General features: G+C 38.1%; 1 protein-coding gene across 2 annotated transcripts in view; it reads left to right on the forward strand.

Moving 5' to 3' along the window:
- Positions 1-9567, forward strand: part of mpl (MPL proto-oncogene, thrombopoietin receptor) — a 13240-nt gene extending 3673 nt beyond the window's left edge. Inside the window, exons 1-12 of one of the 2 annotated variants that reach the window (XM_024279077.2) lie at positions 13-309; positions 683-803; positions 911-1077; positions 2795-2949; positions 3446-3590; positions 5255-5369; positions 5568-5737; positions 5990-6132; positions 7121-7274; positions 7367-7448; positions 7529-7616; positions 7741-9567. In XM_024279077.2, coding sequence (XP_024134845.2) covers positions 150-309; positions 683-803; positions 911-1077; positions 2795-2949; positions 3446-3590; positions 5255-5369; positions 5568-5737; positions 5990-6132; positions 7121-7274; positions 7367-7448; positions 7529-7616; positions 7741-8181 — 1941 coding nt within the window. In that variant the 5' untranslated portion in view covers positions 13-149 and the 3' untranslated portion in view covers positions 8182-9567. Of the gene's footprint in view, positions 1-12; positions 310-682; positions 804-910; positions 1078-2794; positions 2950-3445; positions 3591-5254; positions 5370-5567; positions 5738-5989; positions 6133-7120; positions 7275-7366; positions 7449-7528; positions 7617-7740 lie in introns of those variants that run through there. The other variant, XM_024279078.2, reaches the window with a different exon arrangement.
- The last annotated feature ends 1809 nt before the right edge of the window (positions 9568-11376 follow it).

The following is an 11376-nucleotide window of genomic DNA, read 5'->3' on the forward strand; positions in this document are numbered from 1 at the left end:
TTTTTTATCAGACATGTTTTTATGTTTGGCTGTAAAAACTGTTAACCCCTCCCCTTTGAGTCTGTTTGGGTGCCAGCTTCCACTGAACACGGCAGAACTCACTTCCTGTTTTGAGGGTGATCAGTCAAACTGAGCCGCCCTCAATACATATGCATAACAGCAGTGATAAACCCAAGCCTGTGTTGTGCTTTCTTAACTGCTGGGGTGCTCCTGATCATGTCACCATGAGTTTGCTGTGCAGGTGGATGGTGTCTGTTGCTTTGTGCCTGCATTGTACCAGTGGACTAGTCAATAATGTGTCAAAGGAAGGTAGGGGTTGCCAATGTTATATATTTTGAGATTCTGCAGTAGAACAGAGTTTGTTTTGCAATATTTTTGTAGATGCAGCAAGAAACCTGTGTTGGAGTTTCAAATACGGCTTCAAAACTATTTAGCTTTGAGTGTCATTCTTTTGTTTATACTTTTTTTCCTGCAAAAATTTGTATTTTGTGTCTTTATTTTTACTTTTTGAAGCTAGATGTCTCATTTGATCTAGTTTTGCCATCATAAAGAACTTTCATACCAACCTTAAAGTGAACATTTTTCACTCCTGTCGTCTGTTGCATTTAAGAAAAAAAAGTTTTAAAGAAAATGGGGTGAGTTTTTTTCTCATTTTCATAATTTCCTGTCATTTCTGGAGCAGATATTTTGCTTCTGAAGGATCTGCAGAATCCAAAGTGTTTCACTCGGACACTTAAAGACTTCACCTGCTTCTTTGAGACATTTGACAACAAAACCTATGATTTGATCTACGACTATGATAGGTATGTATGGAAACATAGATTTGAGTTCAGGATGTTGTGGCACCTGTGTCTGTGTTCACTGTTTAACATCTTTAACTGTTTTTTGCTTATTTTTCCATGTGTTCAAGCAATCCCTCAAAATGTGCAATGTCAGTCCAGAGCACAGCAAAAGGATCGTTCCTGCACATATGTTCATTTTCAGACGTCCAAATTTTTGTGAAAATGGACATCAAAGTGGTGGAACTTGCCAGTAACACTGTTTCCTACCATCGGACTCTCTCTGTGGAGGACAACTGTGAGATTCTCAAGTTTCTCTTATTTTTGCTTTAAATTTAAGAGTTGTTTCCTTGTCATCCATAATTGTCTGGTAATAAATTATCCCTTTAACTGTGATCAGGTCCTCAAAAAGAAAATCCATCCAAAAGACACTTCATTCAGAAAAAGCATCAATTAGCAATCTAAATAACTTCATTTGCTTATTCATGTAAAAACCAAATCGGGGTGAAAAATTCATCAGAAAGGAGCATAAAGCTAAAACTAAAAGCTAATTAAGTAAATAGAAGCAGCTTTGGAGAATCAAAGTGAAATGTGGTTTGACAGTGGTTGAGGAAGGGGCGGAGTTACGGGGGGCAAGGCCCCATCACTTGCCCCATAATTGTGGAGTCAACATTATTGACAAAGAAATCATCAATAGAAGCTTCTGAAAGCATTACAAAAGCAACAAAAGCAATATTTTAAGTTGAATCTTGAGCCCCTCAAATTATCTGATATGCCTCTGTCTTGTGTATCCTGGCCCATCTGGCCCATCGGCAATTTAGCCTTAGCCAAAATTTGTACTGTTTTGTTGCAATGGCAAGAGGAAGTTCTTTTTTTTGAGCAGTACCTCATCAATCAATACAAAAACTTTTTAATGTAATTTTATATTCTAGCTCTGCCACCAGATTTAGGCGATACAGCAAACCCTACAAGCAGAACTCAACCTGAACAGAAGACAAGGCAAGAAAACCTAATTAAAAACATGCATATCCTCACAAAGAGGATCAACATTTGAAATGTAAACCTAAAACACTATTCCTATATTTATAAAACACTCTTTAGGGGTTAAAACAAGAGGCAGTGGAGTATGCGTGGTCCAGGAGCTCCTGGCTAAAATTGTCAAAAGTTGGTGATTTGGCCAGTAAGAAGCTCCATTAGGTTACCTGGACCTGCTTCAGTGTCACAAACGGGCAGATGGTTGGTTCCACGTGCAGCAGGTTTATTTGCACAGACAGGATGGCAGAATTCAACAAAGCTAAAGGTCCATAAAGCTAAAGCAGAGTCAGGCAGGCAGGGGTCAACCATGAGCATGGGGGCATCAGAGATCAGAGGACGGGTTGAACACAGCAGGCGTAGATCAAGCAAACAGGGTCAGGTACTCAGAAGAGCAGGTCCAAATAGAAATGCTCGGCACTGCAGACAGAGTGGCACAAACAATACTTCACACCAAGCAAGGGCTTTGTGTGCTGCTTAAGTCTCATGTGGGTGGCTGTCAATGAGTATCAGCTGAGCGGCATCCGGGGACTGTGCGCTGGGGCAGCTGGGAGATGTAGTATGTTAATACTCTGGAAACTGCTCCCACTGGTGACCAGAGGGGGAGACAAAGCTCTGACAGTGTAGTCTCAGCTAATCATCAGCAAGTTTAGCATATGTAGCTTTACAAACAAATCAGGGTTGGGCTTATTCACTTAAGAACACAAAAGAAAAGACAGTTGAGAGACAGCATTGAAGTGCATCTAAAAGTATACTATGTATCTAACACCCTAAAATCATTATAAGTGTCATTTAAGAGAGCTTGATGCATGTCAAGAACTACTGACCGAGAATTCTCCTTTTTTTCGGTTCATAGAAAATTTGTTCTAAAAAAAACAAAAGGGAAAGGATGGTCACAACCCAGATCATTCTCAAAGTGCCCCACATTTGAAGAACTAAAAATTAATATATATATATGTTTTTTTTTTGTTTTTTTTCTGTAGATCTTCCAGATCCACCATTTAATCTGACTTTGCAACCAAACGGGCCAGGTCAACTGGAGGTCTCATGGCTGGCCAAAACAAAATGTAAAATATTCAATCATATGACCTATAAAATCCGATACTCCACTGGAACCAATAAAGAAAGAACAGTAGAGGTAAATACAAATTATTTATTTATTTTGCAAAAGCTAAATAAATTCATTCATTCATTCATTTGGGCTGCACAGTGGCGCAGTGGTTAGCGCTCTTGCCTCACTGCAAGAAGGTCCCGGTTCAAATCCCGGCTGGGACCTTTCTGTGTGGAGTTTGCATGTTCTCCCCGTGCATGCGTGGGTTTTCACTGGGTATTCCGGTTTCCTCCCACCGTCCAAAAACATGCTTCATAGGTTGATTGGAGACTCTAAATTGCCCCTAGGTGTGTCTGTGAGAGTGGATGGGTGTGATTGAGGCCCTGCGACAGACTGGCGACCTGTCCAGGGTGTACCCCGCCTTCGCCCATCAGCAGCCGGGTTAGGCTCCGGCACCCCTGCGACCCCGAAAGGGACGAAGCGGTCAGGAAAATGAATGAATGAATGAAACATTGTTTGCAGATGCAAACATTGAGGTTCATGCAGACACAGTAATGACCCATTATTCCTTTTATGATTTCAGACTGATAAGCAGAGCCTGGAGCTCTCCCTGACTCAAGGCGAGGAGGTTGAGGTTCAGGTTTCTGCCAAATGTGGCTTCAATAAAGATGCAGGACACTGGAGCAGCTGGACACAACCTGTGCACGCCACAGTTCCCCAAAGAGCAGGTGAGGCTTCCTACAGGTCAAATAAAAGAATATAAAAACGATAATTACTAAAAAATATGTATTACACTTCAGAATACACATTCTACTTATTAATCAATGTTTGGCATAGTAATATTATTTTGAAATCATGATGTACTTAAAATGTAGGGTAAGAGTGTTGCAGATACAGTGCAAATAGACATTTAACAAAGTAGACAAAACATGGAAGGTCTACCTCTTCATTTTTTATTTTTTTTAATTTTTCTACAACTGGAGGATCAGTTTTAGAATACAGTTCTAAAACCTTCAGGCCTCGTTTCCACTAAGTGGCCCGGTACAGTACAGTCCAGTATTTTGAGTGTTTCCATTGTAAAATGGTCCCATTGAACAGTATCGACCCATTTCTCTTGGGGACGCCTATAAGTTGTTGGTCCAAAGTAAAATGGAACGGGACGTTGGGGCGAAACCGCAGTAACCACTTGTTGATTGGCAGAAAGTGATGACGACATTAGAATGTGCCAATGTAGCGCTAAGCTAGCGTTTCCGTTTTCCTCTTTATGCAGATATTGTTCTTAGCCGCCTGGAATCTTCTTTCAAACAACATTAAATTCCTGGTATACACAATGTACCAAAAGTAAAGCAAGAAAAAGACGAGCTGCTGGATGACCTCCATTGTTGCTTTTCTAGTCATCGGACTACAATGACGCAATGACACGCTAGCGGTCTACACCACAGTGGGAGCGACTAGTGCTGGGTGGATCGAATCAAAAATATCGATAGCATCGATCTAGATATCAGCCTATTGTTTATATCCACTCTTGTTTGAAACTTTTCTGTATCGACAAAAAGAACCTAGTGGTGCCTCACCACTCTCACTAGATCTCAGCAGCAGATCTCACAGTGCATGCATGCAGGCGGCATGCAACATTCACCCTATTTTCACTCTATTTAAGTTGTTTTTGACAAGTTGCTTCTGACCTGTTTTTCAATTGTTCTATTTAAAGGTAAAGAAGTTATAAATTATTTATATTTCCACCAGTTTTTTTAACCCTTAAAAATTTGACTTATCTTTGTATCATAGTTATTTGTTTCTTTTGGTTTGGACTGTTTTGCATTAATTTCTTCAATTTAATTTCAAGAGGTTTTTATTTTAAAAAACATTTTTCATTTCAATGAAAATATTGTCCTAATTCTGCTTTTATGAATATTAAGTAATTTTAAAAAGTGAAACTTACAAAAAAAAAAAATATATATATATATATATATTCACAGTCTCCTTCAGAATCTGTCGGAATTACATTGATTATGTTAATAACTAAAAAATTACAGTAAATGACTGAACATAAACACTGGAGCTCCTGTGTTTAAGGGTTAACTTATAGTAAATTGACATTTTTATGACATCTACACAATCATGGATGCATAGATTTTGATAAACGTCCAGGATATTGTGGTGAGAATCATGTGAGAGTAGAAGAAGAAGCTAGCTGCCACTGTGTCAGTTATAATAGTTACCCCAATCTTCTTTTTGCACCCTGTTTTCCACTCTTGTTTAATGCCATCAACACTCATTCATGCAAGTATGACATATTTGCAAAATATTTGTACAAAATGTGTTTAATAAAGTGGTACTAAAGAAATAAAACACAAGACACCATTGATAAAGAAGTTGTGTTTCTTTGCAGATGACATCTCCCTAACATGCAGCACATTTGATCTGAAAAATGTCACCTGTCATTGGAATGGCTTCATGGCTTCTGAAGAACGGGAAAACAAGCTGTTCTACAAGATGGAGATTAAGTAATTCTTCCTTTTAACTTTTTTACTCAACTTAAGACAGGCCGAGGTGGAGTCCCACTCTGATCACCGTTGATCTATTTAAATGTTCCCAGTGGTCTTTAAATCATGATTCTACGTTTTATTCCCCCTCTATCACTGTTCAAAGAATGACATAAATTAACAATTTCATTACTTTTTTTTTTCCTGAAATACTTGCAGAGAATCTCCAGACTGGACCCCCTGGTCTGAGTGCGGTAGGAGTGGGAACATCACTTACATCTGTCATCTTCATGGAAATGAGTCTAAAGAAGTTATGATCATGCTTATCAGCACTTCAGCTGCATCCAGAAAAACATTTTTCACTAAAGCATTCAAGCTCAAAAACTCTAGTAAGTTTCTATGGTCAGAAATGTTAACATTTGATACAATATTTTACTTGATAAATCAATGGAAAATTCAACTGTTTGCCCCAGATTCCAGTATTTTTTTTGCTTTTAATGAATAATAATTATTGGAAAATACAATTGGAATTTTCTGAGTTTTAGGTGTTTACTGGCTTTTATGGTCTGTTCCCCAACATCTAAAAACATCACCAATAAACCCTCAATGTTCTCAACAAACAGACACTTTTCTGTTTGCAGTCAAAACATTTCCACCGAGCCGTTTGAGAGGAACGCCGAAGAAACAAGAGCTGTGTTTGGACTGGGAAGCCCCTCCTCTTTTATTGGAGACCCATCTGCAGTATGAAGTTGATATTAACATCAAAGGAGGTGAAAGATGGAAGGTGAGTTTCTAAAATGTGCACAGAGCTTCTGACTCACAGCTTTGTGTGGTTAATTTTCTTTTTTGGACCATTTTAAAGAGGGGATAAAGCAGAGAAGCTGTGGATTTATCAGATGTGACTTAAGTGATGAAAGCAGCCATGCTGTTGATTAAAGAGTCCGAGAAAGAGACAGAGATATGGAGGTCGCCAAAATGAAGATGTTGTGGTTGTCTTTGGATAGAATCAGGAATAAATCCATCAGAGGAACAAAGCATGTTAGATGTTAAGAACAACAGGATTTACAGACTTTTACGTCTTTGTGGTAAAAAAGCTAGAAGGTACGTCAGAAATGTTTTCGACTCATCACATTTGTGATGCACTTTGAGAGAAAAGCTGCACTGCATGAGCTGAAAGCCGCAAATCATTGGGTTTATCTCAGATGGACAAATAGACAACAGACACCTGCTGTGTGTTTGAGCAGTTCATATTTCAGTCTGCTTTCAGGAGAAATGAGCATGGAGGTGTGCAAAGAGAGTATCTATTATTTTATTTTTTTTTAGGAAGAACAATGATCACTTACTCTCTGCATGAGTCTAACAATACGATGGACATTAAACAAAAGTTGAATCTATGATAATTGATGGCATACTTTTGTTTTTCGTCTCGAGCTGCAGATCACGATAAAATATAAAATTAAATATTCATAAAATATTCTAACTCCAAAACTGACTGAAACCAATACTTTTGGTTGCAAAACCATTAACAGCCTCTTCACTGAATTCTGCAGTTGTGGGATGATAAGATTAGTCCAAGAGAACCTGCATAATCAGATAAAAAAAAAGACTATATATCATGCACTTCTTTATCTCACCGCTAGATGAAGCCAAAACGTTAGAATTTCAAACACAAACGATTTAATGATTTGAAGGCCTGCTAGTGTGAACCTAAGTAAAATGTTGATTTGTTGGGCCCCTTAACATTAATATGTATTTTTCACTTGTGTCTCCAGATGATAAAAGAAAGTGAGACTCACACATGCATGAAAGTTCCAGCCGGGAGTCATTTCACGGTAAAGATCAGAGCTAAACCTGCTGGGCCCATATACTCTGGAAACTGGAGCGACTGGTCAGAAGAATTCACCGGCGAGATGACACCAGACATGGGTAAGCTCCGAACGAGGTTGTGTTGATAGAGGAACAAACAAACAAACAAAAACAGTTTTAAATCTGATGGTTTTTTTTGTTTGTTTTTCCAGACGCTTTCCTTGTTGGATTTCTCCTTATTACTCCATTGATCATAGGAGTCGTCTTCATCCCAATCCTCTTCATTTATCGCAGGTAGCATTTTACAGAAAAGGAAGAAGTATTTTGTGTTTCCTGACACAGCTTTGTGTTTTAAACTTTTGTGTTTTTTAAAGTAAACTCAAGCACTATTTTTGGCCCCCCGTACCCAACCTGGAAAAAGTTCTCCAAGGCTTTCTGACAGAAGTCAGCGGGCAGAAACTGGTAAACTACACAATCTGACATGAATATTTGGGCATTTTCTATCCACAAAATGCTTCATATTTGAACTTATTTTAAAAAAAATCTACAGTCATTTGCTATTAAGAATGTCTTCCTGTGTCAACAGCACCCTCCTCCCACAGCAAAGCAGTGCTTTGAAGAAACCACTTCCTCAGTGGTAGAGATCCTCTCTGAAAGTGATATCCCACAACCCGGGAAGCTGTTGGACGAATCTTCCAAACTGCTGTTGTCTACTGAAAGCTTTCCCACTGAAGTGCAGGTCATTGGGAGTCCCGGGACAGAAGTGTTCCTTGATTACGTGACCCTTAAAAAAGAGCTGCCCCCTCTTTGCCTTGGCGTAAACTTTTACCTTTACGATCCGGAGAAAGGAAGTCCAGACACGCCCCAAAGCTGTGTCTGCTTCTTCCCCGATGGCTCATCGTACGTCAGCCTGTGTGCAGAAAACGACTTTCTGAATGATTCCTACTTGCCGATGGTTGAGCCTCAGGACAGCACGGAGGACGGACAGTTTCCAGGCAACAGTTACACAAATGTGTTCTACACTTAAACGTAGTTTGATCAATGTACCCAGCATGCATTTCACACTGCGTGCTTAAAGCAACACGCCGTAACTCACTGTAAAACCGGCAAAAAGTCTTTTTGACTTCAAGTACAAAATTCAAAACTTCATTTTAAGAGTTTGTATTTAAACAGCACTTTGAGAGCATCACTTAAACACAATATAATTCATTTAAACCGTTTTTGTAACAAATTTAGTAGAAAATGGTATTATGAAATATATTTATGTAGCATTCAATAGATGTGTAATGTCATATATTCTTACAATACTTAAAAAATATATGTTCTTATTATTGTAATATATGAAAATACTGAAATGTGTTTTTTTTGTAAAGGGTAAAGAAAGGAAGATTAGAAGGTTATCTATCCAAACATATTTTATATATATATGCAATGTTTTTCTAATGTTTTGCATAGCTTGTAACACATTATCAATGCATACAGAGCTCAATAAAAAAAATTTCTCCTGCTCCAAATCTTGAAATCTGTTTTACCCCTTTAGCGCCACCAGGGGGCAGTAGAGATTAACAAAGAAGGAGGCCTTGAGATGTTTGTGAGCCTGGAATATAGTTTAGTCATGAATAGGTAACACTAATAACACACATAACTGTTAAATTGTTTACTGACAAAGAAAACAGATAAAAAGCTTGATTTAGGATGATCAAATAATTTCTACAACTTGTAGAATCTAAACAAATAAAAAAAATAGTGATGATGTGTCTTTTACATCATAGCTATTGGTGAGATTCCAGGGTTTATGTTGCTTCAGATTTTAAAGAAATCAAAACTGCTCTGCCACTCCTGTTTGCTGTCAGTACAATGGCGGTTTTGTAAATCATTGCAAAAAAAAAAGTGTTGTTGTGTGAAAATATTCAAATCAGGGGATTTACAGATGACTCTTGAGCTACAAAGTACACTGCAATATTTTTTTGACTCAATGCAAGTCCATGAAATAAAAATTGCATTGCATGAGCAGAAAGCCACATATCTCTGGGTTCATCTCAGATGAACAGACAAGAGACACCTGCTGTGTGTTTTCAGCCTGCTCAGCCAGAGAAATGAACAACAACATCTACAAAGTGAGAATATGTGCCCTTAAATAATCAAATACTTGGACTTTTATGGAAGTTTTACTAAAGCTGGCCAGATGTCAGAAAGATGTCAAATAATAATCCCAATGAATGATTTTGAATATTAAAGGAAAACTTTGAAGAAATGCAGAAATACAAACTACTGTTTGCTCCGGTCACTTTAACAGCAGGTCATCACATCTACTGCCGCATGACATCATGGCCATAAATTAACCCACAGTCGCCCATGAGGCAAAAAAAGGAAAAGCATTCACTGGGAGAAACAAGCAAAAAAGAAAAAAAGATTTAAAAGAGTGTTTACTGGCCTCTCCTCCCGACATGAATTCTTTCCATGTTTCATCACTGCCCACTTGCCCAAACGCTAATGTCTATGGGGGTAGGTTGAGTCACCTCATGATGTCATTTCCTTCACTTTTAGACGCAGTTGGACTGAAAGTGGAACGGCCTCAGACGTGATGGAGCGTAACGTGGGGTGTCGCTGTCGTTTGACCCGTTTCCATGCAGCCGTTTTGGGTTGAGCTCCCAAAAATGTAGAGATGAGGGTAAAAAAGGCTTCTGGAAACAGATCAAACTGGAGGTTGAGAGCGCGTTCTGCATGCAAACAAACAGCAGAACTCATGTTATTCATGGGACAATGTCAGGATTTTGATCATTTTTAGCATTGTCAGTTTTAAAGCACAAACACGTCACAAGCAAATGAAAAATGAAACGTTCCAACAAACTTTCTAAACTGATTGCGTTCCCTTGTTACTACATCGACTGCGTCTCATTTGTTTACTGTGTGCTCCCTGGTTTTAGTGGAATGACTCACATCTGCATTTTTCCAACATCCCGTCCTCCCAAAAGACAAAGTGTTATTTGACATTTTTTGTCTTAGGTTTGTGTCTTCGCCATCACACAAGAATGACTGTCGTTTTATTTAGATTAACGAGCCAAAAGCTCCATTTAGGGTTTGACTTTCCATGACTGGAGAGAAACACACCTACAGGTTAAGCACAGTTGAGTGACTGGTTTGGTAATATAAATAAGAAACATTACATAAATTCGGAATTTGTTTCTATCGGAACACATTGATTCTTTTGTCAAAAGCCAGTTTGGAATCAATAAAAGTTTAGCCCACTTTCTCCGTACCCTTCCCTAGGCAAAACGGATGATGTAAAGGAAAATACACTTAATGAGAAAGTACATTTACAAACTCTGTAGTATTGTTACAAAATACTGAGTCTGTGCTAGGAACTTCTGGAATTCAAAACTTCTCAACAACCATATTAACAGAGTTCTTAACTTGAGTTGTGTCAAATCCTGACAAACAGACTGAATAAATTCTGAAAAATACTGCATTAATAGTTGTCAACCAAATTATATAGTCATAATAAAGAACAAAAACCCTATTTAGGTTTGATGGTCATTTGTGAACATGATTTAATAATATCAAATGTGGAAAAAATAGCATCAGATAATGCAAGCCAATGTGAAAAATGTCGTCCTTTAACAAAAATGTAATTATCAAAAAAAATGTACCACCTACGGAGAATAAAATCTGCTTAGAGTTCATTTTTTAAATTGTCAATAGGAAGAAGTAACATCAACTTCATCCACAAAAAGAGTAGAACCCTATCTGGCTCCACAAAACTCGAAAACATCAACAGTAAAAATGAAAAAGTGCGTTTATATTGAAGTTTTGTCTAAAGAAAGACTGTTTGATCACAACAGCACACATTTTAAAGAGACGTTATAGAGCCACAATTTGTAGTAACATTGTAAGCTTTAAACACGCAATTTGGAATTATTCATATCAACTGTCAGGCATGGTGGTGGGAGGATGATGCTTTGGGCTCTTCCAAAGCCTAAGCATTTTGTGTTTACAGACTCAATTCTAGACAAAATTGTGTTCACAATAACATGTTTGTCCATTTCTGGAGTCATTAAGTTCTTGAAGATGAACTTTAACCCATTAAATTTACAGCTGTCAAATCCACAGCAAATACTCTTTTTGTAATTGAGATGACGACTCTGTCAAAATTCCTATTAAACTGATCTGTAATTTAGAAAAGGATGTGCTCAGGTAGAGATGAATGTAATGGACAAACCAC

The sequence above is a fragment of the Oryzias melastigma genome, linkage group LG4 (genome assembly GCF_002922805.2).
Source record: "Oryzias melastigma strain HK-1 linkage group LG4, ASM292280v2, whole genome shotgun sequence".
Taxonomy (NCBI): domain Eukaryota; kingdom Metazoa; phylum Chordata; class Actinopteri; order Beloniformes; family Adrianichthyidae; genus Oryzias; species Oryzias melastigma.